The 17,503-nt window shown below is 36.5% G+C and overlaps 1 protein-coding gene across 3 annotated transcripts in view; it reads right to left on the minus strand.

Annotated features, from left to right (window-relative positions):
* slc38a5a (solute carrier family 38 member 5a) overlaps positions 1–17,503 on the minus strand; it is a 105,550-nt gene that overhangs the window by 29,681 nt on the left and 58,366 nt on the right. For all 3 annotated transcript variants that reach the window (XM_028813262.2, XM_028813261.2, XM_051933982.1), the window contains 4 exons: positions 6,155–6,228; positions 3,647–3,739; positions 2,730–2,811; positions 1,967–2,049 (listed from right to left, as the gene is read on the minus strand). In XM_028813262.2, the coding sequence (XP_028669095.1) occupies positions 1,967–2,049; positions 2,730–2,811; positions 3,647–3,739; positions 6,155–6,228 (332 nt within the window). The remainder of the gene's footprint in view (positions 1–1,966; positions 2,050–2,729; positions 2,812–3,646; positions 3,740–6,154; positions 6,229–17,503) is intronic.

Consider the following 17,503-nt stretch of genomic DNA (forward strand, 5'->3'; position numbering starts at 1 on the left):
GATTCGATAGGAACGGCCTACTCGGAATCACTGTCCGAATAGTAATTATGTGGTGGTGGAGGAGCATTTCTGCTTCTCTCCGTTCACAGTCTGTCTCGTTTTCATGACGCTGTCGTTTCCTCTCACTATCTCTTCTCAACCTTTCTCTAGTCACGCAGGTTGCTTTGTGGCAATCCAAAGAGTAAGGAAGAACTAATGCTTCTTTCTTGAACTCCAAACGCTGACTGATGGAAAATCACAGAAGTGTGTCCGACTTATATGTTCTATTTAATAAGGGCACGCACAAAAAGGCGAGCTTCAAAAGGGCGACCTCAATTGAGCGCGGCGAATAAACGCGTTTGTAGATAATTTAGTTCAAATGGCTCTGGAATATGTGAAGAGCAACAAAGGTGCAGATCTACTCGTAGTCTAAGGCACACATTAAGAAAGGAGAAAACTATCAACGGGAAACACATCTGGAAATGCACTGAATATAGGATTGGAAAGTGTTCGTCTCGCTTAGAAGTTCATGCATTAATTAATTGGATGTTTTGATATTCTTGCTTTCGCCTTTTTATACATTCAATCATTGCCTTTGGGTAATAAATTTTCTGTAATAATTTTGTTTCGTTTCCCTTTATTCGATGCGCCCAATTGAGGTCGCCTTTTTGAAGCTCGCCTTTTTGTGCGCGCCCTTATTGAAGGATACCGTGTCGGTTGAACATGAATTCGCGGACAAACAAAGATCAAGATCCAAATGAAGATTATATATAGAGATAGTGAGTCTGATACTTTCAAAAATTCTCCCTTTTACCAAGATTCATATTGTTCTCTCTACATCTTTTAGTACAAATCACCCATTAAAACATCTGTTATATTTTGCTTGCAAAATTCATATATTAGTGAGATAATGGCATATTCTGCCAAGGCGACTGTTTTTGGAGTACATTGAGAGTGGAATACACTAAAATGCTACAAGGTACAGTTTCTAATCCATAGTGCAATAGGGAGGAAGAGAGATGGTTGTGAAGTAGATTTAAAGAGTTGATCTGAGGAAAAACTAGGTAATTTGAAAATAGTAGTAATAGTATTGTCACATATTAAGATTACAGTAAAATTCTTATTTGTACATCCAACTAACATGCAATACTTTGCCACTCTCTGGCACAACAATAATAAAGGATGGCATGGTGGTACAGTAGTTAGCACTAGTTATACCTGCATTTTATCACTCTTTAATTTATTATTATTTTTTATCAGTATGCTGCTGCTGGAGTATGTGAATTTCCCCTTGGGATTAATAAAGTATCTATCTATGGATCTATCTATGTATCTATCTATCGTACCCAATGTTCTGGGCTAAAATACCATGGCTGATTGTTGTCAGTGTAGTATTCCTGTAGGCAGTACACATTTCCCACCCCTTTCCAAGAAATGTGCAAGTTAAGATAAATACCAAGTTTAAAGGGGTCTTTTATAAATACAAGAGAGGATGTATATGTGAGAGAGCCCAGCTGCAGACTGATGACTTGTGCAGGACGGACTCCAGAATTGCACCCAGTGCTGCCAGGGTAGGCTTAAGGTCCTTGATAACACTGAACTGAATCAAATGGGTTTAAGACTGTTAGGTTACGCTAATTAAGATCCTGGATGGGAATTTTGCATTACAGGGTTGCATGGAGCAGAGCTAATTACAGTGGCATCGGGTAAAACACAGGACCCAGCAATGGATGAAACACCAGTTCTCTACAGAGCCCATTCACCACATTTACATAAGGAAAATTCTGACTTGTAGGTATATGTGTGTAAAGTAGCTAATAATATTACTAATAACACATGGTGATCTCAAAATCATAAAATAACTAAACAGTATAATATGCACATACACCTTAAAGTGCACTTATTGTGTTACTACTGGAAAGAAAAGGCAATATGCATTATTGAGAATGAAAGTTACTCAACAAATAAGATAAACTGTGAGCCATACCAAGTTGCTTCATTAAAGCCAAGGGAAGGATCACTAGAATACTGACCAAGATGATCAGGTAGTTTCCATTTAGAAACCATTCCCTGTAAATAAAAACAAACAGCTGGGATAAGAAGATACTTCTTTGCACAAATCTACCTAAATTTCAATATTACATCAAAAGGCAATAATAAATTCCTCCGCTTGAAAATTGTAAAATAAAGACAAACATATAATGAATTTTTTCACAGTTTGGTTTTTCTTTTATGCATTTTTTAAACAGAAACATTAAGGAAAATGTTAGCAAATACTCTAGGCCCATAATATTAATGTATATCAATTTAATTTAAAATGAGATTAATATGAAATACTGTATGAAGCTGATTTGTGTTATTATAATGGTTTACATTATAATGATATGTATGATGAGTATAATGATAAAGCTAAATAATTGTGTGGGCTCCTAGTACTTACCAAACCCTATGTTATAATTAATGTATTTATAGCAGCATGCTAAAAATAAAGGCAAACAGGAAGTCACTGCCCATGCAATTATGATTTGGTAGAACACATGACAGTAACAATTTCAAGTGAAATTTACATTTTTTTTTAAATTATTTAAAATTAGTTTAACTGCTTCAAAAAGTGGACAATTAATATTACAGACAAAATTACACCAGAATCATTTTACTGTAAACAATACAAAATCAGGGGGAAGATTAAACAAATACAACAAAAAAAAAAAAAACAGGGAGAGGAATGAATATGAAAGGGAGCAACTCACCCTTTAAATTCGGTTTTGCCCAAAAAGGACATAATCACCAGAGGAAGTTCATATTTTACAATGAAGAGGTAGCTTGACATGGCTGCAAGCAAAAAGAGATGCTATTTTAAATTAATCTAAATATATCATTCAATCCTTACCCAAGCAAAAAATGACATTAGTCTTTTATTTTCTCATATAAGTGACATTTATCCATCACAGATCTTTTACCCTGGAGTCAGATTCTCAAATACATTTTTAAAAATTCTTGCATGCAGAGCAATATTTGTTTTTCACTGTTCTATGCTTCAGATGAGTTTAGAAGATACGTTGTTTGAGATTCACTTCCTTCCTGTAGGTTTCTTTTAACTGGTAAATGGAATATCTAATTATATAACAAGTTGTACTGCCAGTTTTTATTATATAAAGCACCTTTTACAGTGAACATGACAGTTGAGTATTACAAAATCTATACTGAGTATATTATCCTGACTGTTAAAATGCAAGTAAGCTAAGGATCACATATTCCACAGTATTTTTAGACTATTTTCAAGGACTAACAAGAACAGCTTTCACTGCATGCTTTTGGGAGCTAACTAGATTGACTTCTGTAATTGTGTATGAATAAAGCAGATGCTGCTGGCAGCAATAATGATAATTTCCGATCATCATTTTGTCCCACCACTCTACAAGCTGATGAAATCTGTGAGCTTTCTAGTATAAAAAAGTAAATCTGACAATATTACATAAAGATGCTTTATTATAATATGTTTCTATATTTGCTTGCTTCCAATCAATGGCAAAAAACTCCTGAGACATGCACAGATTATTAGCTTTGGAACCTCACTGATAAAATCAATTTACATTTTCAGACTATAGATTTTAAAGAACTTACTCTACCATGAAATAAGTTTAGCTGTAAGTGGAAAAATTCTTACCTCCAATGTTATGCATAGTGATAATAATGGCAGCCAACACTTTCCCTGGAGGCCCAAATGCCCGGTAGCCGAGCTGCTCATATGCACGTATTCCTATGAAAATTGCAACAAGCCATGATTTACTTAAATATGTTCAGACGTCATTTCCCTGTATTCATGCACAGCTTGTTAGTAGTACAGTGTGTGTAAGGAATGTTTGTTAACAATTTGGAAAAATATGTGCAATCATAGGTAGCACCTGATACAGACTGGAAGATTTAGGACACATAATGCCCTGGAGTGGGGAAAAAAAAATCTAAAATTAAGGTTTAGCTGACTTGTTCTTGTTCTGGTTCTCTGAATCATGCAACTTATAACATGAGGTTACTTGGCAAAACAGTTATGGGGCTACCATCACAAAGTCCATGCATTCTCTTTACTATATCTGTAAATCACTGAAACAGATACACAAAAATTTGACCAAACAACAGAACAAAGAAAATGATTACTAATACTGTTCACCACCTTACACACCTGCTAAACCCAGAGTGCCAGTCCATTAAAGGACCCACTCACACTCATTAACACATGGCTAACCTAACCTGTATGCAATTGGAGATGTGCGATGAAAACACATAGATAAATTTAGAATGTGTAACACAACATACACAACAAAAGGGGATATGATTTAAACCCCAGACACTGATTTTGTAAAACAGCAGCAGCACCAGCCACTCTTCGTCCATGCCATTCTCTGTGCCTACTAATAGGGCAAAGTTTACAAAATAAATCACAGAGCTACACACATTTACAAGTAAATAATGGTAAAAGACACTTATCCTAATTTGAAAGCTGTATTTATGTTACAAACTGTCAACTTTGAAAATATGACTAATAATTGGATAACAAATCATACCTGATCATAGTGGACATGTATATATGCTGTTTTCTGAAATCAACATAAAACCAAGCCCTGAAAGCACCTATATGGATATGGTTTCAAATTGTTCAGTCAATGCATCTACAAGAAATGCAATGAAGAGAACAGGAAAGTTGAAAAGTATTTGCAATGAGCTTTTACTTCACATGCATTCCTCATTAGTGGGATGGAGGATAGGAAGCAGAGTTTAATTGGCAGTGTTAGCGGATCAGTATTGGGTAAGATTTAGAGAGTGAGTCTCTAAAAATGTACTTCCTTTTAAAATATTAATTTGCTATCAATTTACATTAGTTAAAGTGTTTAGTAGGCTATTGAGAGACTGAAGTGTCGTTTACATGAGCACTAAATAACAACAAACTTAACAAAAAAGTAATTTTTATTTATTTTGCATAGTATCTTTTATAGTTTGAGCCTGGATTACAGCTTCATTATTTTGAGAATCAAATATTTTTACTGAAAACCAAAAATAAACAAATTAATAAGTATACACATACACACATAAGTAGAAGCACTTTTGTATATCCAAATTGTGGTATACATTTGATTTTAAAAATAAGCCTTTGTTGGTTTTATTTGTTTTGTTTTTTTTTTTTGACAGGTACTTTTTTTGTACTACAGTGGTAATTTTCAGTACTACTGTAATTTGCTTAATTCATTAGTAAATGAACACTATGACATGGCACCATAACCCAGCCTTCATCCATAAATGTTGTCTAAGTTTTTCATTACTGGCATCCTACTGCTCACCCTACTGTGTTTCTTTTCATGTAAATAAGGAGTGACAGTTGCGCTGCTTGACTTCATATGTTAGCACTTGGTGAATGAGATGGAAGCTGACAGTGCCTAGTGTGATGCACAAAGTCTGACTTGGCAAAACACAGAGTGAGAGAAGGGAGGTTTACCAGTAAAGTACCTGCTGAAATTACTGTATTGGCTTTTTTGACCTATATTATGGCCCCAATGATCATCAGAAAGTAACATATGAGACAGAAAAGCTGGCAGAATAACAATAATAAACTACTATAAAATTAGAAAAAAAAATACTTCCTTTATTTTAAAACAATTGCACCTGTAAATATTTTCTTTTAATTTTCATGTTTCTGTTTATTTGCTATGAAAAGATTCAATGGAGAAACAGAAAAAAAATATCTGTTGATACTGTTAGAAAAGACTAGGTCAAATGCAAGGACAGTCCATTAGCCTTGTAGAGTCTGACGTACAGGGGACCGTTTTCTCTCCTAACAGCTGAAATAACTTGAAAGACTTCATTTAAGCCCTGTGTTAACAACCTCTGTGCCCCATAACAGCTAAGATCTAATGTTAGTTTCCACTGATGTGATAGTTGCACACCAATGTGAGCAACACACAAGCAACTTGTAAGCCTTTTTTCATCAGCACTTAACCCCATTAAGTAGGATTATTCACTCTTCCCACATTTCTTTGTATACAGTATACATTCACAACTGCTTTATATAGGTTATATTTCAACAATACATACAAAAAGCGCAATGTCTTACAAAGCATGCATGATGCCCCAGCTCCAGACTAAAAATATATCCAAAGTAACGTCAACAGTGAGAAATTCTTACCCACAACTCCAGCAGATTTCAGCAGCAGATGGATGGAATATGCAGAGAGAATGGCAATAAATACTAAGAGGATTCTGCAAGAAGGAGGGAAAATAATAAGATGTATGTTACTTTTATATATAACATTCATTACAATGTTCTATATGATTTCAACCTGTGATCAATCTTTTTCTGGTGAATCAGACACAAGGAATATACTGTTGTGAGAATGTCAAGTCAACATTGGGCACCGGTCAATTGCAGAGCACAGACTCTTATAAGCCCATACTAATTCTCTGGCAATTTACAATCTTTAAACCTTGTATTATTATCCTTAATATAAATGGTGCATGGGATTACTTATTAGAATAAAAATGATTTTTGCTTAAAAGAGATTTATTCAATAAAGTAACACGTTACATCATAACATTGTTAAACTTGCTTTATTCAGTTCAGGGTCACAGAGGTCTGAAGCTATCCTGTAAGCAACAGCCTTAAGGAAGAGATCAAAACTAAAAACGCCCTACTCAGCCAGACACAGAGCCAGTTTGAAACTCGCAGTTTAGCTAATATACACATGTTTAGACTGAGATATGGAAAACCAGAGTGGCCATATGAAAGTTTATGGAGGCCTGGAGAGAAAATGCAAGTTCCACTCTGGCAGCGACAGGATGAGGAATTCAAATGCAGTGTACCATAAAAGTGGCAGACCACTGGTAGCCACTGAGCTAATAGGCTTCCCAATTAAAAGCAAATATTGGAAAATATTTTGAGCTTTAATAGTGAAGAACTTCCTATGCTGGAAAACTTCCTTAAAACTATACAATGTGAAAGATTAAATTACATTACCATTTTTACATTATATAAATATATTCAGAGAGAAGGTAGCCTGCCTGATCCTTCTACAATAAGCTAGTTCATAGGCAGAGCTACAAGATCGCCACTCATACAACATGCTCACTACATTGTGCTGCCTTTACACAGTCAACAGCAATCTTATACAATAAAGGCGAAAAAGTACTAAAACAGATAGCATTAAACATCCTGGCTCACAGATTATGTAGGCAAAGCTGTTTTATATACTGTACCTTTTCTACTAACACTGGGAATCTAAACTAGGCTGACAGCCTTGTTCCAAATCATTCTACTTTACAATAGATATTTGTTTAGTTACCTAAATGGAAATTATAGCTAACATTACTACTTTTTATAGTGTGGTTTTAGTTTTTTTTTTCTCCTGTTATTTTACACTGCATATAATACCCTCTTTTTCTGTCTTGTTTGCCTGTGTAAGTTGTAACTTCAAGTCTAAGTTTCCAAGCCACGATGATATAAAATAATGTGACAACTAAAAAATGGTATCAAAGCAGCAATGCTTTGACTGTAGTCTTGTCATTATCGTGATACCAAAAGCTGCCAATCAGTAACCACAATGTCAGTATGGTCTCCCTAGGTTAGCACAGGTTCAACATACTATTCAAGAAGTAGTCTTGAGGAAATAAGTGACTAAATGGCTCCAGGTTGTAGCTGAATAGCAAATAATTTAATAAATGTAGGAAATCATTTTAGAAATGCCCAATCTGTTCACCCAATAACCAAAAACAGATGTTTAACAAGAAATCAGAAGTGAATGTGAAAATGAAAAAAAGTTATTTTTATCTGCCACTCACTTTGTTAACTAGTATTGAACAAGTAAAAGCTTTGAGAAGCAACTGAATAGTAAATGAAAAATTAAAAACTACTACAGAACTAAGAAAGTGCCTACACCCTTCTGTGTACAGTCCTGTGAAAGCCATCTTAATATTTAGTAAGAACTGAGTTGACTTAATGAATAGAAAGGTTTCACATAATTTAGTTTACACTTATATTCTTCACAGAATACAGTGCCAAAGTACATCGTATAAACGAGAGCATGATAAGTACTAAATCTTACAACACTTGCATATTTAACACAAACATTAGTATTTAAAAATGAAAACTTGCATCAATATAAAGTCTTGATTAACATAATAATTCAGGAATGAGCAGCTGATAACACATGAACAAAGACAAAACTCCATAATCCTTCATAAAAGACAAAGTCACAGTTGTAATGATTTGGGCCACATGGTTGTCTTGCCCTCTACCTCTTGGGCAATCTACAGTCTCACAAACTGTATTATTACTGCTGGCAAGCATTTCTAACTGTAGTCTGCATTTGAATGACAACAGAGTTCTCAGAGTCAGTCAGTCATTTTCTAACCCGCTATATGGCACTTGGTGCCAAGGCCCACCTGTCAAGTTGTTTTGCCTGCCTAAGGTAAAGTCATCCCTGATGGAGGATCGCAGGAATCGTGGGAAGGAGAGGTCCTTTCATCGGATTGGCTGGCCCAGTGCTGTTTCAGCCATGGAATGGCCAAATGGGGGAGGCAGCTTGATGGACGAGGTCTCCAGGACTCTAAATATATCCAGATCTTCTTATGTGATATCCTCTACTGTTAAATTCTGCTCCGTACTTCTAAAATTTTTATTTTTATACTGTATTGAGGATTTGTTCTGTGTATTGTATTGTACTGTATTGACCCCCTTCTTTTGACACCCACTGCACGCCCAACCTACCTGGAAAGGGGTCTTTCTTTGAACTGCCTTTCCCAAGGTTTCTTCCATTTTTCCCTACAAGGTTTTTTTTGGGAGTTTTTCCTTGTCTTCTTAGAGAGTCAAGGCTGGGGGGCTGTCAAGAGGCAGGGCCTGTTAAAGCCCATTGCGGCACTTCTTGTGTGATTTTGGGCTATACAAAAATAAATTGTATTGTATTGTATATCCTAACACAGGGTCACAGGGGTCTGCTGGAGCCAATCACAGCCAGCCCACCACAGGGCACACACACACCCACACACCAAGCACACACTAGGGACAATGTAGGATTGCCAATGTACCTAACCTGCATTTCTTTGGACTGTGCGAGGAAACCAGAGCATCCGGAGGAAACACACACAGACACATGGAGAACATGCAAACTCCACGCAGGGAGGACCCGGGAAGCAAACCCAGGTCTCCTACTGTGAGGCGGCAGCAGCGCTACCACTGCGCAACCGTGCCAACCCGAGTTCTCAGAGTGTCTGCATCTAATGCACACTACTGGAGAGCTAGTATATTGGATTCTACACTGTAATCACAGATGGCAAAAGTCAGTCTACTCTGGTTTTACAGAGTAGAAAGCCAAACCAGGATTCTGGTTTACAAGGCAGATTGGGTGGACTCAGGTGAATAGATTGCAGGCTGCTTATCAGAGCTCTTTGGGTTATTCTTTGAATCCTTTAATCACGCAGCATGATAATCTTCTTAGCATGTGTAGAGCCCCACGCTTAGCACATGGACATTAAAGCTCCCCACTGGGTTTCCATTTCAAGGGCATATTTGACAGCAAGATGATATTCCAATGCACTGTGGTGTAGTTGCTTTTAGCTACATATTGTCATTATCCATCTATAGAATGTTTTTTTTAAGAATAAAGCGCAATACTCAACATGTTTTCACACCCCCCCCCCATTCTGACTTGGATCTTTTATAAGGCCAAATGAAACTGAAGAAGGAAAAATACAACAACTTGGTGATTTCAAAATGCTTATTTTAAAGAAAAAGCTACCAGGGGCAAATGCACTGAACTCACTGGCATGAACAAACTTCACTTGTATTGTTGTATATGTATCTCATTCATATTAAAAAATGAAAATGCAGTTCTACAAAACATTTTATGATTTTTTCCTTGCTATAGTGTGCCTGAACAGAATTTATCATTTAAGAATAAAGATTTTTTTTCAAAATATGAGAAATATGCAAAAAATTAATTAAAATTTGCATTTTGTGTAAAAAGATTTTACTTCCTGCATATCACACAGCTAAACTCAATTTGGTTTAACTTTTTTCTCTTTATTATGAAGATTTTCATAAGGCAATAAGAACTATACTGAAGGAGATGTCTTTCTGAGAAATTAACAAAACCAATACCAATATCTAGTAAAGCAATCTAGCTTCTAAAGAAAAAGGCCCTTTCAGGTCTAAACTAATAAAAGTCCAAATTAATCGCTTTAAAGAGGGCTCTGGCATCTCTGCAGTTTAAGATGAGCCTCAATTGCTTGATATAAATAATTAACTTTAATACTAGTCAGTTTGCATGATCCCTCATCTAGACTAGAGGGTCATGTAGATGATATCAAGTCCCAAGCTGGACAGTTTTAAAGGGGTTACCCCATGCAGAAATGGTAGGCCTCACTGCCTTCCTTCCGTTGCTCACAGGTTCGCTTCCTCTTAAACATTCCAAGAATGTTTTTGTACATTTTTTTTCCTGCAATTTACAGATCAAATAACTGCACACTGCACTTGTTACAGAAATGAAGAAAGCAAAACAAGACATGAAAAGCCAAAGAAAAAAACAAAATTGGAACAAAAGTGTTCTCTGAATAAAACAAACAAAATGAGCCTAAACACAATTCTTCTACCTCAAAGTTTAAAATATCTACAAAAAATGAATAACAATGCCTTGCACAGCAGTGAGGCCCCCTACTTTTACTAACAGCTTCTTTTCCCACACATCTCTAATCATTACAGAATATTTTCCTCTCAGTAATCAGTGGCATATACACCTGCTCTAAAGTCTTTTCATTGTCTTTCCATTATTTAGAATCTTAGAAAAATGCCTCCCTACAAAAAAATACTTAAACTTTTCTGTTGGTTTAAATTTTTAATCTAAATTGATAACATTTTACTAGTGACTAGGCTACATTGGGATTAAACTGTGGGAATATGCATTCATGTACAATGTACCATTAACAACGTCTTTTGTAATGAAGGTGCTGTATAAAACAAATCTGGCTGACTGCTTGTGTTATTATAGTGTATATGTTACTTGACATAAAGTGTTTTATATGGAAGAAACAGAATTCTGCTGCTGCTTTGAAACAAAATGCCACATACACATACTGTATTGTGTTTCAGTAAGAGTGGCTACTGTACTTACACAGTAACAGTCTGTCTTTAAATTGTTAAAAATTTACAATGAATTATAATGAATGACACCTTTTCTCAGAATAATGTTCTGAGAAGTGTCCATCACACAGAGATAGTGCTCAGCTAGAAAATGTTCCTATAGTTGAAAGCAAACATCATTAGTAAACAAGCTAGTTAATGGGATTAATCACATTCACATTGAAAATTCTGACATGGCTAGTTAAATTGCTTCGTCTTTTCTACTCAAGATCAATACTACCTGCTAGAGCAAGCAACTGAATGTGCTGCTGAGGTTATTGAGACATTTAGTAGGAGAGAAGTGAGTGTTTGGTGGAGGGTGGGGGGACTATGCTACACAGATTTGATTTTAAAACATGTTGGCACGGCTAAAATGTACAATTGCATAAAGATTATCATTTATTTTTTTGAACTATTGCCATTTTGGGCCTAAAAGGGGGATTCAGAATATTCTGTGCAGTCTAAAAGGTTATGAAAAAAAAAGTCCTGTTTCCTGAAACACAGCTTCCAATCATTTGAGAATACAAATCGATGATCTACCACAAAACCTTATTCCCCAAACACTTCTCTCTGCAAGCTTTGTATAAGTTTAAGTGGCATTTGTGCTTATAATTTAGAGAGAACTCACAAACGGTTTTGTAAAGTTATACCAATGATAAAAAGGTTGGAGACTTTATGACCATTACAGATACATTATAAAAATATTTTCAAATTCCTTTCATTTGGTATTGAAGCCTAGGCATGTTATAGAGGTTAAAGGTGCTCTATAGATTAAAAAAGGAAAACAAAGAAACTGTGAACTATAAAAGCTAGTGGATTTTGCAACTGGAGAAACTGCTAAATGACAGATAGATATCAGACAGTGCTGAGTACTTGTTAAAAAGAATTAATGACCTCAAAAGCCTCATTTATGTAAAATAAACAAGCTCAATTTGTCTCTATGTGACACCATGTAATGTTCCAAGGTAGGAATGAACCTTGCATTTGAAATTGCATTGCTGGTATCGAGACTATATGATAAGTATTTTGGAGAGACCAGGGTACAAAAGTGTTTTTGAGTAGTCAAACGTTATTTATTCACAAACATGGTATATATGCATTTTCCATCCAAAATTGTGTTCTAAAATGAAATGTTTTATTCAATTATAAAAAATACATATCCTGTCCAGGTATTTTATGATAGAAGGCATGAGGTAATGAGCACCTCTAGAAAAAAAAGCTTAAAAACTTACCACATATGTCATCTTTGAAGCGGCAAAAGTTTCAATACAAGAAAATATGCCTTCAGTATTTCCAATGAATGTTTTTACCAATAAAAGGGATCTAGAAATAATATCATCACATATTGCAGTGGGATACATTTTCTATTTGCTGGTTTAATAGCAGTGGCCTTTGTAGGAGGAGTTCTCACATAAATACAGAAGTAAATCAATACGATACCAAGTATGGAGCAGGAACAGTTTAGTGTGATTATGTCTTTTGCAAGGAAACCACGTCCCTTGTGGAGGAAGACAAATGCACACGTCTGGTCTTTGTTTAAAATGGCCGAGTCTCATAATATTGGTATTTTTTTGCTCGAAAATGATGTTTATAAGCTATTTTACAATGCGTATGTAATGTCAAGTTGCGGATCAATGCTTGATAACTTTCTTGGCTTGAAAAATGGACATATTTGCTACGTTAAGCTTTTGTTTTCTGGTGGTGTCCTATGGCTTCCATTATAAAAAAACAGACACTTGAAATGTATTTGTTTAAATTTATAGAAAACGCTTAACTTTAGAACACAATTTCATTTAGCAAATGTATATACAGTATACCATGTTTGTGAAGAAATAAGCTGGGGCCTTAACATCCTGAAATTTCAGCTGAACAGAATTTGCCATTGACTTTGTGAACATATCTGGGCACTTTAAGATATGTCACGATGAAAACTTTTCAGGTTCACATACAGTGGGGCAAAAAAGTATTTAGTCAGCCACCAATTGTGCAAGTTCTCCCACTTAAAAAGATGAGAGGCCTGTAATTTTCATCATAGGTATACCTCAACTATGAGAGACAAAATAAGAAAAAAAATCCAGAAAATCACATTGTCTGATTTTTAAAGAATTTATTTGCAAATTATGGTGGAAAATAAGTATTTGGTCACCTACAAACAAGCAAGATTTCTGGCTCTCACAGACCTGTAACTTCTTCTTTAAGAGGCTCCTCTGTCCTCCACTCGTTACCTGTATTAATGGCACCTGTTTGAACTCGTTATCAATATAAAAGACACCTGTCCTCAAACAGTCACACTCCAAACTCCACTATGCCCAAGACAAAAGAGCTGTCAAAGGACACCAGAAACAAAATTGTAGACCTGCACCAGGCTGGGAAGACTGAATCTGCAATAGGTAAGCAGCTTGGTGTGAAGAAATCAACTGTGGGAGCAATTATTAGAAAATGGAAGACATACAAGACCACTGATAATCTCCCTCGATCTGGGGCTCCACGCAAGATCTCACCCCGTGGGGTCAAAATGATCACAAGAACGGTGAGCAAAAATCCCAGAACCACACGGGGGGGACATAGTGAATGACCTGCAGAGTGCTGGGACCAAAGTAACAAAGGCTACCATCAGTAACACACTACGCCGCCAGGGACTCAAATCCTGCTTAAGCCAGTACATGTGCAGGCCCGTCTGAAGTTTGCTAGAGAGCATTTGGATGATCCAGAAGAGGATTGGGAGAATGTCATATGGTCAGATGGAACCAAAATAGAACTTTTTGGTAAAAACTCTACTCGTTGTGTTTGGAGGAGAAAGAATGCTGAGTTGCATCCAAAGAACACCATACCTACTGTAAAGCATGGGGGTGGAAACATCATGCTTTGGGGCTGTTTTTCTGCAAAGGGACCAGGACGACTGATCCATGTAAAGGAAAGAATGAATGGGGCCATGTATCGTCAGATTTTGAGTGAAAACCTCCTTCTATGAGCAAGGGCATTGAAGATGAAACGTGGCTGGGTCTTTCAGCATGACAGTGATCCCAAACACACCGTCCGGGTAACGAAGGAGTGGCTTCGTAAGAAGCATTTCAATGTCCTGGAGTGGCCTAGCCAGTCTCCAGATCTCAATCCCATAGAAAATTTTTGGAGGGAGTTGAAAGTCCGTGTTGCCCAGCGACAGCCCCAAAACATCACTGCTCTAGAGGAGCTCTGCATGGAGGAATGGGCCAAAATACCAGCAACAGTGTGTGAAAACCTTGTGAAGACTTACAGAAAATGTTTGACCTCTGTCATTGCCAACAAAGGGTATATAACAAAGTATTGAAGTGAACTTTTGTTATTGACCAAATGCTTTTTTTCCACCATAATTTGCAAATAAATTCTTCAAAAATCAGACAATGTGATTTTCTGGATTTTTTTTTCTCATTTTGTCTCTCATAGCTGAGGGTATACCTATGATGAAAATTACAGGCCTCTCTCATCTTTTTAAGTGGGAGAACTTGCACAATTGGTGGCTGACTAAATACTTCCTTGCCCCACTGTATATTGAAATCTCCTGTAAGTGATTACACCCCAATTTTCTAATTCTGGATAAACTGTTTCTGAACTTCTTAGAAGTACTGAATTGCATTTAGAGTTGTCTCTAAGCACATGAGCATAATCACAGTCAGAGGAAAAAAAGGAAAGAAGGTTTTGAGCACAAAGTGGGGTGTTAGCCTTTTATTGGTGTGATTAATTTATATTTATTTAATTTTAATTTAAAGTAAGATGTCTGATCATTTTAAAATCAGAAAATTAAAATCTGAAAATTTTAAAATGACATAAAATTAAATGCACAAAGAAATGCTCATCTGTATACTAGACTCAGAATTCTTAAGGCACATAGAAGGCACAGTTGCTCAGTAAGCAAGCAACAGAGAAAATTAAAATACAACTATAACCCCCCACATTCCATTGTCACATTTGTCAGGTAATAGATGATAGAATGAAAAAAAAGTGATGTGGCATAAACATCTGCTTCAAGTACCCAAGGTGCATTCTCTTGATTAGAAATTAAGAAAAAGTGAAATTGGGAAATGCCAATATTCAGATCACCAAGGCAAATTAAAACACTTTAGGAAATGCTGCTGTAACATAGTGTTGAAGTAGAGGTGTGGAGGGAGACATTTATATAATACATTTCCACAAACACAGCAATGTAGACTATAAACAATCATGGGTAGCCAGTTAGTATAATGTCCCATACATCCAGTATCTCATGAAATTGAATGGTGCCTCTTCAAACCACCTTACCTCAAGCATACCATGTGTATTTTATTTACTGCCTGTATTAACCTGTTGTGTTTTGAGCGAGCGAGAGAGGGAAATCCTTCTAACAGCAAGAACAAAGAATAGTAGGGCATGCTTGAAGTCAGGACAAAATGAGAATAAAACAAAAAGCTTGAAAAGAAACTGCCTGAGAAGCTAACTTTCTTTTCCTAGACTATTCCCTTTACTTTAAAACTGTACTTTAAAAAGTGCAGACTCTTTCTGAGCATGTGGCTGGCTCTTTTAAAGATGACCACCATGACATCATACACACATGTGCAGACATGAAAGTATTCCCCCTAGTAAGGTGTTGTGTCATAGGAGCCCTTCCAAAATGGTGACAGATAATGATAAACAACTGGAATAAAGGTGAAAATAAATGAAGAGAAATAAGACAAAAAAGTGAACAAAATGTTACTCATTTTTATGTAATTTTGAAACTTTCCAAGTACAACGTTAATTGTAGTACTTTTCTTCTTTCACTGCACAAATTTGTAAAAATTGAATCCAACTACAGTAATCCCTCCTCCATCGCGGGGGTTGCATTCCAGAGCCACCCGCGAAATAAGAAAATCCGCGAAGTAGAAACCATATGTTTATATGGTTATTTTTATATTGTCATGCTTGGGTCACAGATTTGCGCAGAAACACAGGAGGTTGTAGAGAGACAGGAACGTTATTCAAATACTGCAAACAAACATTTGTCTCTTTTTCAAAAGTTTAAACTGTGCTCCATGACAAGACAGAGATGACAGTTCTGTCTCACAATTAAAAGAATGCAAACATATCTTCCTCTTCAAAGGAAACAGAGAGGAATGCAAACAAATCAATACGGCTGTTTGTTTTTAAGTATGCGAAGCACCGCCGGTACAAAGCTGTTGAAGGCGGCAGCTCACACCCCCTCCGTCAGGAGCAGAGAGAGAGATAGAGAGAGAGAGACAGAGAAAAACAAAGTCAAAAATCAATACGTGCCCTTTGAGCTTTAGAGAAAAACAAAGTCAAAAATCAATATGTGCCCTTTGAGCTTTTAAGTATGCGAAGCACCGTGCAGCATACTTAAAAGCTGCACACAGAAGGTAGCAACGTGAAGATAATCTTTCAGCATTTTTAGACGAGCGTCCGTATCGTCTAGGTGTGCGAACAGCCCCCCTGCTCACACCCCCTACGTCAGGATCACAGATAGTCAGCTCAAGAGAGAGAGAAAGAAAAGTAAGTTGGGTAGCTTCTCAGCCATCTGCCAATAGCGTCCCTTGTATGAAATCAACTGGGCAAACCAACTCCGTGATAGAGTGAAGCCGCGAAAGGCGAAGCGCGATATAGCGAGGGATCACTGTACTTAGTATGTGCTGCCTGCTGGAGTACCTGGAGTCTCGTAAGCACAGAAAGAATTAATCAGTAGATGGAATTAACTGCAAATAGCATTGACCTCAGAGCCATGGCATCATGGGCATGGTGCCTAACATTTAGGGCAGCTGTGCAACTAAGTTTGTAATAAGCTGGTTTAAAAGGCCTCTCACTGAACATACAAAAAAGACATTGATCAGGTCATGTCATACTAGGGGGGAGGGCTAGGAATGAGACTGAAGAAAACTAACTAGAAACTGTAAAGTAATTAAGTTTAAATGTCTCTTGACTGGGAGAAAAATGTATAGAGTGTCTATACTGTAGCTCAGCCCTTCTTTATTATCAAACAGTATACTGCTTAGCCTGCTGTTATCTAGGGCTGCCCTATCTTTACAAGATTACAATATTGGAACAGAGTTTGTTGTTCATGTTATAATTCCCAGGCCTTTATTTTCATCCTTCACTTGTTAGCTAAACCACCACAGCTGAATGATTGTTTTATTTTACATCTTTTGAGGATATGACATTTTTGCCTAAAAAAATAGTAAAGTGACTTAAAACAACACAAAAATGAATAGCTTCTAAGTCACAACCATTTTCATGTACAAGTTGTCAGGATACTTTTAAGGGATATAAATTGTGTAGTGGTCCACAGAAGTAGCAGAAAATAAAACATGGGGACATAATAGCCTTACTGTCACTCCAGTTCAACGCTTGAGACGTCAACAAATT

Source organism: Erpetoichthys calabaricus, chromosome 11 (genome assembly GCF_900747795.2).
Source record: "Erpetoichthys calabaricus chromosome 11, fErpCal1.3, whole genome shotgun sequence".
In the NCBI taxonomy this organism is placed as follows: domain Eukaryota; kingdom Metazoa; phylum Chordata; class Cladistia; order Polypteriformes; family Polypteridae; genus Erpetoichthys; species Erpetoichthys calabaricus.